General features: G+C 41.5%; 3 protein-coding genes across 4 annotated transcripts in view; 1 reads left to right on the top strand and 2 right to left on the bottom strand.

Moving 5' to 3' along the window:
• The window catches only part of LOC116277332 (uncharacterized), a 106189-nt gene that overhangs the window by 71948 nt on the left and 18301 nt on the right, over positions 1–15940 (top strand). The window lies entirely within an intron of this gene.
• LOC140691261 (olfactory receptor 14L1-like) lies at positions 1552–11924 on the bottom strand. 2 transcript variants are annotated; one of them, XM_072954330.1, is made up of 3 exons: positions 11826–11924; positions 4666–4803; positions 1552–3791 (listed from the first exon to the last, which is right to left on the bottom strand). In XM_072954330.1, the coding sequence occupies exon 3, from the start codon at positions 3777–3779 to the stop codon at positions 2919–2921; it is 861 nt and encodes a 286-aa protein (XP_072810431.1). In that variant the 5' UTR covers positions 3780–3791; positions 4666–4803; positions 11826–11924; the 3' UTR covers positions 1552–2918. The 2 variants fall into 2 exon arrangements, with proteins under 2 accessions (XP_072810431.1, XP_072810424.1); XM_072954323.1 differs by lacking the exon at positions 11826–11924 and adding an exon at positions 9574–9662.
• LOC102527208 (immunity-related GTPase family Q protein) lies at positions 10485–14788 on the bottom strand. Its single transcript, XM_031672735.2, is given in 3 exon segments — positions 10485–13164; positions 14062–14234; positions 14236–14788. Coding segments are annotated over 3 exon segments (1866 nt in total). The 5' UTR covers positions 14593–14788; the 3' UTR covers positions 10485–11828.

The raw sequence follows: 15940 nt of genomic DNA, 5'->3' as shown, positions 1-15940 counted from the left end.
TAGAAAATATGTGTGACTCCATGTAGTTTGAATTAATTAAAAAAAACCATTGAACACTCAGGATTTTTATAGTCTAATAGTTTATTTTATTAATATTTGTGGAGGGTTTTGTACATGTCTATATGTATATTTCTTATAGTTGATTTATAATATTGGGTTAATTTCAGGTGTACAGCAAAGTGATTCAGTTTTGTTTTGCAAATTGTATTCCATTTAGGTTATTATAAGACATCTGGTAAAATTCCCTGTGCTATCCAGTAAATCCATGTTGCTTATCTATTTTTTTATTATAATTTGTATCTGTTAATCCTGCATTCCTAATTTGTCCTTATCCCCTCTACACTTTTGATAACCATAAATTAGTTTTCTATGTCTGTGAATCTGTTTCTGTTTTGTAGATAAATTCATTACTGTCCTCTTTTTTCTTTTTTTCTTTCTTCTTTTTTTTTTAGATGCCTTATGAGTGATATCATATGATATTTTTCTTTCTCTTTCTGGCTTACTTCACTTATAATGATGATCTCCAGATCCATCTGTGTTGCTGCAAATGGCATTATTTTATTATTTTTTATGGCAGAGTAGTATTCCATTGTATAAATATACCACAGCTTCTGTAGCCAGTCATCTGTTGATGGACATTCATGTTGTTTCTTTGTTTTGGCTATTGTATATAGTGCTGCTATGAACATTAGGGTGCATATAACTTTTCAAATTAGAATTCTCTCTGTTTATATGCTCAGGTGTGAGATTGCTGGGTCATAGGGTAAGTTTATTTTTAATTTTTTGAGGAATCTTCACACTGTCTCCCATAATGGCTGCACTAAAGTTCATTCCCACCAACAGTGTAGGAAGATTCCCTTTTATCCACAGTCTCTCCAGCATTTATTGTTTGTGGATTTTTTAATGATGGCCATTCTGACTGGTGTGAGGTGATACCTCACTGTAGTTTTGATTTGCATTTCTCTGATAATTAGTGATGTTGAGCATTTTATCATGTGCCTATTCACCATTTGTATGTCTTCACTGGAGAATTGTTTGTTTAGGTATTCTGCCCACTTTTGGATTGGGTTGTTTGTTTTTTCTGTTACTAAGTTGTATGAACTATTTAGAGATTCTGGAAATTAAATCTTTGCCAGTCGCATCATTTGCATATATTTTCTCCCATTCTGGAGGTTGTCATTTTGTTTTGCTTATGGTTTCCTTTGCGGTGCAGAAGTTTTAAGTTTAATTAAGTCCCATTTGTTTAATTTTGCTCTTATTTCCATTGCCTGGGTAGACTGCCCTAGAAGAACATCGGTAAGATTTATGTCAGAGAATGTTTTGTCTATGTTTTCTTCTGGAGGTTTATAGTGTCTTGTCTTATATTGAAGTCTTTAAGCCATTTTGAGTTTATTCTTTGTGTATGGAGTGAGGGAGTGTTCTAACTTCACTGATTTACATGCTGCTGTCCAGTTTTCCCAACACCACTTTCTGAAGAGACAGTCTTTTCTCCATTGTATATTTTTGCCTCCTTTGTTGAAGAATAATTGACCATAGGTCTGTGGGTTTATTTCTGGGCTCTTTATTCTGTTCCATTGATCCATATGTCTGCTTTCATGCCAATACCACACTGTTTTGATGACTGTAGCTCTACAATATTGTCTGAAATCTGGGAGGGTTATTCCTTCAGCTTTGTTCTCTTTTTTTGAATATTGATAAAGGAACATTTATTTCTTTCAATATAAAATTTTAGTAAAAATTGTATTTTTATTTCATAGAAAATACTCATCAATATACTTAATTTGTTAAAAGAGAAAGTTATGTGATATAAACAAAGATGAGAAATTTTAAAAGTGTAAAGCAATAGACTTTGGGTTTTGGGGAGAGACGTGTACTCAAGATGCGATACAAGCCCTTTTTCACATCTCAGTTTATTTGGCTAAGGCACACAGAGCAACATTCCACTCATCCTATTGTTTTAGAGATAGAAAGAAAAGGTGTAAAGAGAGAAAAAGAGATTGTGATCATGGGAGTTAAAAGGATAAGAAGAAAGGGAATGAGATAAGAATGGAAGGAGAGAAACAGGAAGCAAAAATACAAATACAATAAGAAAAGGCATCCATGGAAACAGGAGATGACATTTAGAGAATATGAAAATACATAAGGTAAATAAAGGTATGGTGATAAAATAAAACACAAGCTTCCTCATGACTGAAATAGGTATTAAACTATTTTTGTTAGAATTACATTTTAAGCAGAAGCGTGTAGTGAGAGATGTGTCATTTGCCATCACCTTCCGTAAGATTCTTCTTTATGGCTGATTACTGATTATAGCTACTTAATAATTTTCTAGGTAATGCATATGTTTTAAACAGAAGACTAAGTGGGTAAAATTATTTTTATTCTAAGTTTTTGAAAAGAGAAAAATCATGATGATAAGAAAAGTAAAGATTCCCTTTGTTGATATTTTCTATCAAAAAGTGGCAAAATACAGTGTTAGGAAATAAAAACATAATGTGTAAATTTTGAAGAAATAAAATAATCATGTAAAGAAGTAGTGTGTGATGGTATTGACAAAAGAAGTGAAGCCATTAGAATAACTTGAACGGAATCTTGTGATGTAAAATTAATGATGGAAGGCATTCAATACATTTTGTGTTTCTTAAAACCCTCCTCAAGTTTATACGAGAAGCATGTATTATTGGATATGAAGTTGCAGAATACATAAATCTGGTGTAGCTGTTGCTGGAGAAATAGAGAACATAATAAAATGTTAATAGATCGAAATCTCAAGAAATGGTTCCACTTGCTTTATTTAGTGTGCCTGCCAGGTGGCTTAAGGACAGCAGGGTATTTATGTTTTTGGTAACATTTTAACAGCAGTATTTTGCCCAGGGCTGCTTTCACAGCCTTGTTCCTCAGACTATAGATGAGAGGGTTCAGGCTGGGCGGTACCACAGTGTGTAACACAGACATGAAAAATTTAGTGATGATGCCGATTTATAGCCGGTCCCCAAGTAAGTGACAATACCAGAAAAGAGAAACAAGGTCACCACAGTGAGGTGTGGCAGGCAGGTAGAGAAAGTTTTGAACCTGCCTTGTGCTGCTGGAATTCTCAGGACAGCTGAGAAAATACAGATGTAAAAGGCAATCAGGAAAAGGAAGCAGACAGAGGCCAAAGTACAGCTAGCAATCACAAATGCATATTCTAGCGTGTGCTCTCCAGGGCAAGCAAGTGTGAGCAGCGACGGGACATCACAATAGAAGTGATGCACTACGTAGGGCCCACAGAAGCGGACAGAGAACGTACCTGCCACGTGAATGGATCCATAGACACACCCACTGGACCATGCCGCCGTCACCATCTGCCAACAGGTGCCTCTATTTATGATGGCCTCACAGTACAGAGGCTGGCAGATGGCAACATAGCGGTCATAGGACATGACTATGAGGAGGGCGTACTCTGTGCCAGCGAAAAAAATAAAAAGAAAAATTTGGGAGGCACATCCCAGGAAAGAGATGGAATGGCTTTTGGTCAGAGAGTTTACAATGGATTTGGGCACAATGACGGAGATAGAGCAGATATCAATCAAAGCCAAATTCTTTAGGAAGAAATACATGGGGGACTGGAGATGCTGGTCAGTGGAGCTGAGGGTGACAATAAGGAGGTTGCCCATCAGTGCTGCCAGGTAACTCAGGAAGAAGAAGGTATCATACAGTGTTTGTAGCACCTGGTCGTCAGGGAGTCCCATGAGCAAAAATTCCGTTATGCTGGTCACATTTGTTACTTTCTCAGCCATGCTGATTCGTATCTGTTAAAAGTAAAGATTACGCTGGTAATTAGTTTGTTCAGATACGGTAGCCATCACCTTTACTTAACTCTTAATATAGTTTATTCCTGAATGAGGCATAATTCATCAGAGTAACTGGGAAAATGCATCATACAGGCTTCCCTTCTTATAAAATTAACAGAGAGCAGACAGAAATATGATTGATATTAAAGAGAGTTTAGGAGAGGCTGAAAATGAAATCAAATGCTGTCTTCTGGTCGCCCACAGAACAGAAGAGTTTTACCATATTTCGTGCTTTAGGAATCTAACAGACGTGTGTTACGCCCTTTGAGACAAATTTGTGTGTGAAGCAGCTAACAGACTTTACAGGTACAGGGGTAAAAAGGAAAACATTTCTTTTTTTTCCTACTCCAGAAGTTATTTGTCAAACATGGCTTTAGACCTAGAGAAAAATAAAATAAAAATGGTAAAAATGTAACAAAATAAGACATAAAGATAATAATGTGTGGGTTTGTCAAATGCAATTAAAGATGATACAGAATATATTCCAGGCAGAATGTGGGAGAAGCATGAATTAGTGTCACACTGTGGTGCTAACTTTTTAGTTGATATTAGGCAGAAATGTTCATAATAGAAATATAAGACACCAAGAGTCACACTTCCTGACCTATTTACGACAGATCTGTGCCTTGTGTGGTAGCCCACTTACACAATTCCCTCAAACCGCCACAACAGCAGTGGCCGGTCCGTGGCCATGAAATGAGCCTCTTAATGACACTAGCCCTCATTTAAACCAAGTGACCGTGGTGTTGTCTAGGCATTCAGAGAACAAGTAGCATCGTCATTCTCTGATCATTTTGGTCCTGGAAACAAATCGGTTGGATAATTTTCTTACCAGTTAGTGCAGGTTTCTTCCAGTGATGCCGATGACAACGTCCCAACTTCTTCCAGAAGAAGAAAAGCTCTTGATTAAGAAGAGCTTTTATTAATGTATTAAAATTAACAGAGATTTTGTTCTTCCAATTCCTTGGACCTTGCAGTCAGACATGAAACAAGAAGAGAAGTTCCCAATAACTATGGCGTGATAGGGCACATTTTCCCGTTCCATTTTGCATGTGTCTCTATAAACGTGTAAGGAAAGGATAGTCATGGGTGTCTGTCATCAAATGACGCTTTTATTCAAGAAGAGCTGCCTGCTGCGTGACCAAGTGCGCTCAAGTAGCTTTATAATGCTTGCATGGTTGCTGAGTTTTAAGCTGCACTTTCAGCCTCTGGCATTGGTTCACGGTTAATGATCTTACACGTCACATGAACTTACAGTCATATAATCGAGGTAGAAATTAACTAAAGGAATTGACCAGGGGTTCTGATGAGAGAGCGTTTATTCCCTGAGGGATCAGAAGGCAACTTCAAACCCCTGAAGACTAAAGACTAAAGATGACTTAGAAGGGTGCTTTGCTTGCCCCTACTAGCTTTCTGTTACGAGTGTATCACAACTCTGTGAAAATATTCAAGCTGTGGCCTTCTGTTTATTCATTTATTATAACATCAAGATTTTAGTGGAAAATAGACCATTTGAATTCACGTATTGAAATTTAAATTCAGGAACGCATATTAAAACACGAATGCTATTTTATTTTCCTTTTTTTTGTTTGTATTTTCACACTATTATATATTCAAATGTTCATGTAAAATACCAAGAAAGACTAAATTTAAGTAAAACTTGCTTCACTCCTATATTTCCTCCCAGGGACCACAGGAGGGGCAAGTGTGGGAGCATTTCCTCTAGTTTTGAATTAAGTGCCTCTTTTTTCCCCCAGCTTTATTTTCATAACACAATGTCTATTCAGTTGAAATCATGAATGGTTTACATTCACCATTACTGTTTACAAGTACAGCGCGATCTTACAACATTTTCAGGGCAGTCACACAAAAGAGCACATTTTACTTTGATTCCAGAAAGTATACTTTATGTTTAAAGTAGTCATGGCTAAAATGAGGTTGCACAAATCTTATAACTTGACTTGTAGATTTTTTTTTGGTCCTGCTTATTAAGTTTGTTTGTCTTTTTTTTTTTCAGACTCCACATATAAGTGATACCTTCATGATATTTTTCTTTCTCGCTCTGACTTACTTCACTTAAAATGACATTCTCAAGGTTTATCCATGTTGCTGCAAATGGCATTATTTTATCGTTTTTATGGCTGAGTAGTATTCCATTGTATAAATACACTCCATCTTCTTTATCCAGTCATCTGTTGATGGACATTTAGGCTGTTTCCGTGTCTTGGCTATTGTAAATAATGCTGCTATGAACATTGGGGTGCAGGTGTCTTTTTGAATTAAGGTTCCCTGTGGATCTATGCCCAGGACAAATCAAATATTTCTAATTGTAAATTAATCTAGCCCCAATTTTTAAGGAATAATGTGATCTAGGATTAAACTTTAATGGATAAAAATAAGTTTAAATTGATGGTTTAAATAATATAAACATGTCTTTCAAGTCATCAGCTTTAAGTGTAACAATTTTATTGTGTCTAGTTTACTAAGAGTCAATGAGCTCGTGTTATCTGTGTTACAAAATTTGTCAAAAAATTGATTTGCTATGATAATATTTTCATATGTAATGAAATAGAGATACATGAGGTAAACATTCCTAGGTAAACTCTATAAGAAAAATTATGTTTATGGTATGTCTATGTAAAAATACTTTCTCTAGATTTTTGGTATTTGAAGCTTTAGAGTTCTGCTATATTAAGTTAAAAATGGAAATTCATTGAATGTCTATCTTATAATAAAATACTGAAACATTAATTGCTAAAGAAGTTTTGTTTACCTACTTTTGACCTCTTATTACAGAGAGATTAAATATGTTTGAGACTATTAGTAAATATATTTTGTGCTTTATTGAAAGATTGTAGCATGAAATGACATATTTCTATTTAAGAACAGAACCTGAGAAAAGAGTCTTATGCATGGTCAGGACGAGAATTAGATTGAATTCAATTAAATGAATTATTAATATTTAAAGGTGAAATGGTACAAAACTAGAATTTGGTTTTTTTCTGTTAAGAAGACAAATTTTTCTTTAAGTATTAATCTGCTTTTGATAAACAAATTATAAATTTTCTTTATTAGTAACTTTCTGCATTTGCCTTTGAAATATTGTCTTGTCACTTGGTTAAGTGAATAAGTAATGTTTCACAGTGACATATGATCTTACTTGGCCAAACATTAAAAACTCTTTGATATCTCTGTCAGACTTTCTCAAATCAAATTCTAAATGAAGTTCATTTGTCCTTTAGCTAATCTGGGGCTATGTCAAAGGGCCCCTGGATATCTCAGAGAGAGAGATTAAACTAATTAAGCTTATTTGTTCTGTTAAATTATGTGGGAAATATCATCAAATAAATAACATTAACCTTATTAAGTTATGTTCTATGGGTAAATATTCTTAATAGAAAGGTTCCAAAAATTGTACGACATTCCTAAAATTTGAAAGACCCTGGTATGTTGCCAGTCATAATTCTAGTTATTATCTTAAAATGTTGTATGTCACAGAAGTAGCCAAATTTCACTGACAATTGCTTTATATTCAGGTCTTTAATCATTTTTTAAGTATTTTTGACTTTTATAGACAGTTATTGTCTTATACGGATGCTTTTACAAAAATGCGTGGGGATAACTTGCTTTATGCTCCAAAACTAAATTAGATTCCATAGCAAAAGGCTTCCACTTTGCATAAAGGCTATTTCAGTAATGGCTCCCTTATGTAAGATTACCGAAGAAACAATAATAAAGACTCCTTTAACTATTTATGTTCCACACTCAGTTAAGTCTCTTCGAAACTCTCACCACACTCGGCATAATTCTGTTAAGCCGACTAACTTCTTACAAAGCGTTGCTGCTTTCTGTCTTTAATATTACCTTGGTTTGACATAATAACCATAAGTTGCAACTTTGCTTCCAGAATCACGGGAAGAAAACGATCATGACTGCATTTTGTTAACAGATTATCTTCTTGCCCTCAGAAATGACTTACAAAAAGCCTCTACTGATAAGGCTGATATAATTGGATTTACACTGGGTCCTACTTCAGGGATGAGCAGGGATATTACTGATCTGGATGTGCAATAATGTCCACCATGGACATAGTTAAAATCTCTTAGTCACCAGAAACAAAGTCAGCACAACAAGGCAAATTAATTGCCTTCATCGGAGCTTGCCAACTAGCTAAAGAACAGATAATATTTATATTGACGGTTGCTCTGTCTCTGGAGTGGCTCACAACTTTGGAGTGCAATGAAAACAATGAGGTTTTTTAACCTATTCAGAAGAATCTATTAAAAATGGAAAACAGGTTGCAGCGTTAGTCATTGTCACACAGCTACCAAAACAGTTAGCAATTATTAAAACATCAGGACATTCCAAACATGACACTGTGGATACTAAAGGAAATCAACTTGCTGATTCTACTTTTTATTGGAAGGTTTATAATCAAAAGAGGGGGAATGCTAAAATAAAATTTATATTTAAAAATCAGGATAAGAAAAGTTAGACATAAAATTCTCTCTTTGTGTTTAGGACTTCAGAACTCCTCAAAGATAAGATTTGATTTTATTTTTTCCTTTCTTCCAATGCTAACAATGTAACTTCTTAAAAAGACAACATTCTTTCCCAACTCTGAAGGGGTTCATGGCCTCTTGCTGCTCAGTTTGTACACGTTTATTTGGACTATGTATTCTTGGTGAGCTTTATGTAAAGTATCAGCATGTCATTTTGATGTGTGATCCTTTGTCTTGAAAATGTCATGACTGTGTCTTTGACGTCTGACAGGCAGGACATTTCTCAGAGCTTCCTGACAGTCTGCCTCCTAGGTTAAAATGCTTAGTTTGACTTGAATAAAGTTCCCTTTTTTTCTTCTTGATTGTTAATTGAATTTTCATTGACACTACTTAGATACTACACTTCCTACACCCCAAACACCTTACTTTTACTTTTTTTTTTTCATGATAACCTTGGTGCGGAAACTAACACCACTGAATCTTTGGATCAAAATGTTGAACGTGGCTATTCAGCCTTGCTCTAGTGAATGGAACTGGCTTAAACTTGTTGCTGCCCTTATATTACAACGTCTTCCTTTAGTTTTATCATTTTCCTTTCTCTGCACTGTCATTTTAATGTAATGACTTTTAAAAGCATTATATTTCTGAGCATTTTAAAAGGAGACCCCAGGAAAAAAAATACATATGCAAAAACACTGTGTTTTCCTATTTGTTTTACATATATGACACTTTTATATCCATACGTACTCATTTTAAATTATTTTATTTACAACTTTAGTCTCTTCTAGTCTTGCACTCAAATACTTTCTGCTTTTGGTTTCTTTATTCCTCTAGTTCTTCTGGGTGTTGCTTGGTGTAATTTTTAATTCAATTGCCTTTTCTTTCAGCCACCTAAAATAACTAAGCCAATGAGTTATACTTTTCTCTCTTTTCTCAAATTATATCTAAGAATTGATACTTGTTACAAATTAAAATAGGTCACAATCCATTTAACTGTCATTAAAATTTTGCTACAGCCCCAGACCTTGTGCATCAGCTTCCTCCCTTGCCTTCCTTCACTTTAACCTAGACATGCATTTAAGTATAGAATCTATACTGATGGCTCCCCATGTCACCACAAGTGTAGGTCAGTCCTAGTTCTGCCCAGTGTTTCTCACCATCAGCGCTTCTGGTCTGAATTCTGCCCCCTGTCACCTCACTCAAATCTCGTGTCCCCAGCGCTCCTTCCTCAGGCACACCTTGTCCTTGACGCTTCCTGTGGCTGCAACGCTCTTCTCCCAGATATCTGTTCCACTGTCGGTGCTTTCCAAACATCACTTTGCTTTTACATGCTAAATGAAGCAGAACTCAGTGTGGATATATATGTAGCTTGGTCTGCGATCCACTGGAAAACTTGGTGACTCTAAGTTACAGGGAACCCAAAGGTTTAAACAAAGTAACACACCATGAAATCAGTTCTCCTGTCTATAGGTGAATGATCACACCATAGCATATATTTACATCTAGGAGGATTTTTTGAGTTAGTTTGCATAGGATTAATATTCACTAAGTTTTCTTTCATAAAGGATTTCTGGGATTTTAGAGTTCTGGCCAGGCAGACCTTAGTCATTTTTATAACTGCTACTGAGGGGAAAGAATCAAAAATCACATTAGCAACCTAAAGCTCTATACTGACAAATCATATACTATATTTAACCACAAATACTGTATACTGTTTTGAAAGGTCTTTCATTTCCTTTAAATATATGCACATTAATACTGAGCTTTGAATTCATCACCTGATATCTTTTCTGTTCATTATTGAAGCAAATATCTTTTCTTTTCATTATTGCATTTCCTCAGCATGAGCTCAGACCTTCCTTCCAACCACCACCAGAGTAATTCTGGTATACTTATTTTATACAAATGTTTATTTTTTCTTTCAACAAAATAATCCCAAATACCAGTATACAAAGAAAATTATTTAATTTAACCTATATTTTCAATGTCATGTGTATCATTATAACTTGATAACATTTCTTGAAAAAATATATTTCACTGTGTAATGTAGGAAGTAGTCTAACAATACATCAAAATTCCACAATCGTCAACCTACTCTTATGATTAGAGACTATATTTAGTTTATTGTTCATATGAATAAATGTCCAAATAATTTTTCATGCATAACATTTTTATTTATATTCCTGTTAAGATTTGGGATTGCTGCATAAAAATATAATATTCAGGCTACTGAATGTGAGTACTTTTAATTGACTGTTATATATTCAAAGTGGAAACTCCCAGAATATCATCATGTCATGTGATATATTTCAGTTGAAAATGCCACTCACAGGTACAAATGTGTCTGTCTCACTGCATTTTAACTAGATTCCAAAGTTACTATTTTGATTTTTTCTTTACTTTTTTTTTTTTTTGGCCAGAAAGGGTTAATGTTTAATGACAGAAGAAACCAAGACCCCTAAAGAAGAGAGGGATAGGGGAACAGACTCCCCAGAAAGCTCCATAATCGCTCAGCACCTGTAAAATAGGGGCAGTCATATCCCTTCCCAGGCAAACAGAGAAAGGCAGTTGCCAGAACCCAGATCCATTAGGGATTTGTGGACATCTCTGAGGCATGAGTTTCTGCCTTTCCACACCCAGAAGGCCTCATTCCTAATCTCTGCTACCCTCAGAGTCCACCATGTCCGGACCTCTTGCTTCCTCCTCTTATTTTTGTGGTACCATCCTCCCCAGAGGATGGGAAAGAAATTTGAGTCCCCAGGTCCCCAGAGGAACAAATAGTAGACACCCCTCTATTCTCCAAGAGGGACCAAAGGGTCCCCAGCTCTCTCACACAGCCCACCTGTTCCCTTCTCCCACCACCCAGGAATTAGGAACCAAGGTCCCAGCCTTCTTGGGAGCCATAAGTCTGAGACCCCAGTAAAGTTTCAAAGCTCACTGCCTCTTGAGGACCTGGGAGGCTGCATGCAGGCCTAGCCCCACCCAGGAAACCTAGACCTTATATCCCTTTGTGGCTCAGAAGTCCAAGATTCCAGCTCCCCAGGGAACCCAGACACCCCACCCCCCATGCTGCAATCACCCTTCATCAAGAATCAGGGCTTCTACCCCCTCTCCCCCTGGAGGACTAGACATCTAATAGATCCAGTGTCCACTCCCTCGGAGACCAAGATATGTCCCCTTCTAGGAGTCCACATCCTGTGGCTCCCAGAGAAACCAGGAGTCCTGTCCCCCAAACTCTATTCCCCTTCAGGACCTAGGAATCCTGGTGACTAGATGTCACACATCTCTACCGGTAGTCAGAGCCCTCATCCCCTTCAAGCACCCAGGATTCCGAGAGGCGGCCCCCTGCTCTGTTATCTCACAGGCCCAGACATCCCATGCTAGAGTCTGGACCACCCCCATGCCCTCTCCCTCCAACCGGGACTTGGAGTCCGCAGCCGCTGACAGAGTCGGGCAGCCGGGACCCAGGGCACCCCGGTCCTCAACCCACCTCTCACTGCGCGGGCACCTGCGGTGCCAGCACTGCCTCGGCGTCGGCCCGCATCTCGTCGAGCGCCTGCAGCAGGACGCCGTGCGCCGCGCGGTAGCCCAGGCCGCCGGTGGCCGCCGCGCCGCCCGCGGGCCACAGGAAGGAGCGCGCGCCCAGCGCCGCGCCCCCGGCGGTGCCCTCGCCCGCCCACGAGCCCAGCCTCGCCTCGACTTCAGCGCGCGTCACCGGACCCGGGAAGCGCGTCCGCTCGGCCAGCACCCCTGGCGCCAGACCCAGCGCGCGCTCGCGTCGTGCCAGCGCCGCGGGTTCGAGCCCCAGCGCCCGCCGCCACTCCGCCAGCTGACCGCGCAGGAGCGCCACGTCGCACGCCCAGTCCAGCCCTGGTACTGGAGCTGCCGCCGCCGCCAGGCTCGCTAGCAGGGCCGGCCGCCACGCCCCGGCCCGCAGCGCCGCAGCCTTGGTTCGGGCTGCGCGGGGAGACACGGGTGGCAGCGCCAGCAGCAGCGCTCCTGCCTGGGCCGGGGGCAGCGCGCGCCGCAGCCACTCGCACAGCCCGGGGAGTCCGCCCGGCCGCAGCGGGAACACCGGCGGCGGCGCCTCCTCCAGCACCTCCCACGTCTCGTCCTCCGGGCCCAAGGCGGCCGCGCGCTCTGAGTCCCCGCTGCCTGATCTCTTCACGCCCACGCCAACCGGCTGCAAACTCTCGCTGCCTGCTTCCTCTGAACCTTCCCCGCCGCCTGCTTTCTGCGATCTGGGGCCACGTTTCTCCCTTTCCTCACTGCGTGCGTTCTCAACATCCCTTCCGCCGGCGTTTTCTAAGCTCTCGCCGCTGGGCTGCTCCGCTGTTTCTTCTTCTTCCAGAGCCTCCGGATCCTCGCCCTCGCCGTCTGTTCGCACGCAGACCAGCGGCGCATCTGGTAGCACCAAGGGCCGGACCCGGGCCCAGTCCTTCTCAGTGGGGGCCCCAGGGGTGACAAGGATGAGAGCGTCATAGTGGGTTGGGCGGGGGGTGGCAGCAGTGCCCTCGGAGCCCAGAGGCACCGTCCAGAGCACCACGTTGGGGCGCTCTGGGGCCGGGTAGGGCGTGGGCCCCTCGGGCGCCGACGCAGGCACCGCACTTGGGTCTTCAGGATCTAACCCGAGTAGCAAGTCCAGCACAAGGCCCATGTCAGCCCTACCCGCCACGGCCAGGTCCAGACGCGCGCTGCCCAGTCGCTCCAGGCCGGCGCGAACCCACGACAGCGCCGCCTCCAGGCCACCGGTCTCGAAGGCCTCGCGCACAGCCTCCAACTCTGCAGCGCCCAGGACCTCAAAGCCATCCTGAGCGGGTGGCAGGAGCCTGCGGGAACAGGGAGGGATGGGATCAAGAGCAGAAGAGTGGACTAAGTGGTGGGAAGCTGGGCTAGGGGGACAGGATTGGGTTATGAAAAGGGCGAATCTTTCCGAACAAGCAGGAAAGGGAGGGGCCAGACTAATGCCACAGAAAATAGAAACCAGGGACATGAAGAAAAGGGCTTAAAGCAGGGACAGGATGGCTAGATTGAAATCAGGTTTCCAACAGAACCTAAAATGGAGACCTGACAAAGTCTTTCCCGGGCTCACACTCTTTGGGAGCTGGGCTTTCCGAGGGACCTGCTGGATTAAGAAAAGGCTGTACTGGGCGGGGCAAAACTCAGAGAGAGAGGGGCTTGGAGCAAAGGCAGAATTGCGACTGTATTGTGGACTAAACGAAAACTGGGCCCTATTCAACAAGGTCAAGGTCACCAAGGGCACTCTTTTCTGAGTAAGGAGTTGGGTAAAGACCAGTGAAGGGAAAAGCCTCATCTACTAGTTCTCACCAAGAGGGAGGAGAGGCTGCCCTTCCCTGAGCTTCGTTTTGATGTCTATAAAACAAGGCCGCTCGGCGTTGGGGGAGAAAATTCAGCAAGTGGGCACAGAAACGAGAGGGGATTAGAGAAAGGAAGTGGGGGAGGGCACCCAGAAACAACAAAGCTCGCTGAGGATGTGGCTTTCTGGAGACTGGGGTCGCTTGAGAGCCAAGCTGATGGCGGGGAGGAGGGTGAAGACGGGACAGAGTGAGAGCTCCTTCACAGTTTTGCCTGGGGGAAGTATTTGGGCGCGAGGTCCCGGCCTCTCAGAATTCTCGCGAGGAAGCGCGCCTTGCGACCTCAGAGCACTCGCAGGAGGCAGAACCTGGATGACAGGTCGGGACTTCTAGCTGATCCTTGGCTGGGGCCTCTGCAGCGCCTCCGCCTGGCTCCGCAGCGCCGTCCGCAGGCGCTCCAGCTCCTCGCAGCCGTCGCTGCTGCGGCAGTCTGTCGGTACCACGAAGAGAGCCGCAGCTCCCAGCCCAGCGCTGTCCAGCAGGGCCGCTGTCTGGTTCCGGGCCTGAGCTTCGTTCTGTGAGTCCAACAGGACGGAGGTTCCGCACAGCCAGCAGCGGGGTCCCTCGGGCTAGGGCGGCCCGTGCTGCCTCCCCCAGCTCTGGAGCCAAGGGCTCCCCATTCCCCTCCGGTCCGGGCAGCACCAGTACCAGCACGTTGGCCTCCGCTGCCCAGGGCCCCGGCGCTGCGGGTGGACAGCTCAGCTCGCCCAGGAAGAGGCCAGGACCCGCAGCTCTCAAGCTGGGGAGCCCGGAATCCGGCCGTCCGTCGGGGATCTCTACCGTCTCCACATCCTTGTCGCACAGCGCTGCGATCAGCGCAGACTTTCCTGAGCCCGGAGGCCCGAGGAACAAGACCGTCACGTCACCCCGCGGCGTAGGCATAGCGAGCAGACAGCCGGCACACGGGAGAGCGCAGTCAGCAGCCGATCAGCCGATGAGAAGCCCCGCCCCTGGGGTCTGAGAACGGAGGCCGAAGAGGCTAGAAAGCCGTGATTTGGGGACGCCCAGACGCTTTCCGGGGGCTCTAATCTCTTTTTTTTACTTTTCATTCGTGAAAATTGATGATGTATAGAACAAGTACCACTGCTACTATTACTGAATTTTAATATATTTTTCCTTTTTATGTTTTGTGTGTATAATTTAATTTGAAAAATTTCTCTCCATGTTCTTTCCCATCTCTTTGAGGATTAGTTTATTTTCTTGTACTTTTGTAAGAAATCTTTGACTATTGAAGATATACATTGCACATATTTTATTCCTACTATCAACGTCCAAGAGTTCCTTTTTTTCCACATCCTTGTGGACACTTTTAATCTCTTGTCTTTCTGATGATAGACATTCTAATGGATGTGAAATGATACGCCAATGTGGTTTTGACTTTTATTTTCCAGTTGATTATTGATGTCAAACCACTTTTCATGTACATTAGACATTTGTATGTTTTCTTTAGAAGCATATTTATTTAACTCCAGTGTTTATTTTCAATCAGATTTATTAATTGTTTCTCTTTTTTTGTTTTTAATGAGTTGTGTGAATTCTTTACATATTTTTCTTATTAACTCCTTATCAGATATATCATATGCAAATATTGTCTCTCATTTTGTAGGTTGTCCTTTTATTTTGTGGATGGTTCCTTTTCCTGGGAAAAGCTTAGTAGTTGGCTACAGTCTACCATATTTATTTTTGGTTTTATTGCTATTGCGCTTGGTGTCAGACCCAAAAAATCTTCACCAAGTCTAATGTCAAGAAGCTGATGCCTTCTTCTTGTTGCTTTATGGTTTCAGGCCTTATGTTTAAGTCTTTGATCCATTTTAAGTTAATACATGTGTAAGGTGAATTTTTGCATGTGGTTGTCCAGTTTTTCCAAAACCATTTGTTAAATAGACCATTCCTTCCTCATTGTATAATATTGGGGCTCGCTCTTAAATAAATTTTCCTTATAAGTTCTGAGCTATTTATATTGATCCCTCAAATTTCCTAAACATATCACTTGTCTTTTAAGGAGATATTCACTTAATTGTCGCTTAGGGAAACATATCACAAGGTATGAAGGCTAGAAAGAATGTCTAATATTAGGGGAATTTTAAAAATATAAAATATCCTATGCACATAGAACAATAAATAAAAAGTCTTCTGTCTCTTGACATCAACCATACTTCAAGATAGTTACTTATAAATTGAAAAGAAGCCACAATACTTTGTACATATTATAGTTGATTTTTGTATAGGA

Source organism: Vicugna pacos, chromosome 3, assembly GCF_048564905.1.
Source record: "Vicugna pacos chromosome 3, VicPac4, whole genome shotgun sequence".
Taxonomy (NCBI): domain Eukaryota; kingdom Metazoa; phylum Chordata; class Mammalia; order Artiodactyla; family Camelidae; genus Vicugna; species Vicugna pacos.
This window is presented reverse-complemented; position numbering and strand designations above follow the sequence as displayed.

Excerpts from the sequence above, each read along its gene's own strand:
- LOC140691261 (XM_072954330.1), bottom strand. The coding sequence starts at position 3,779 with ATGGCTGAGAAAGTAACAAATGTGACCAGCATAACGGAATTTTTGCTC.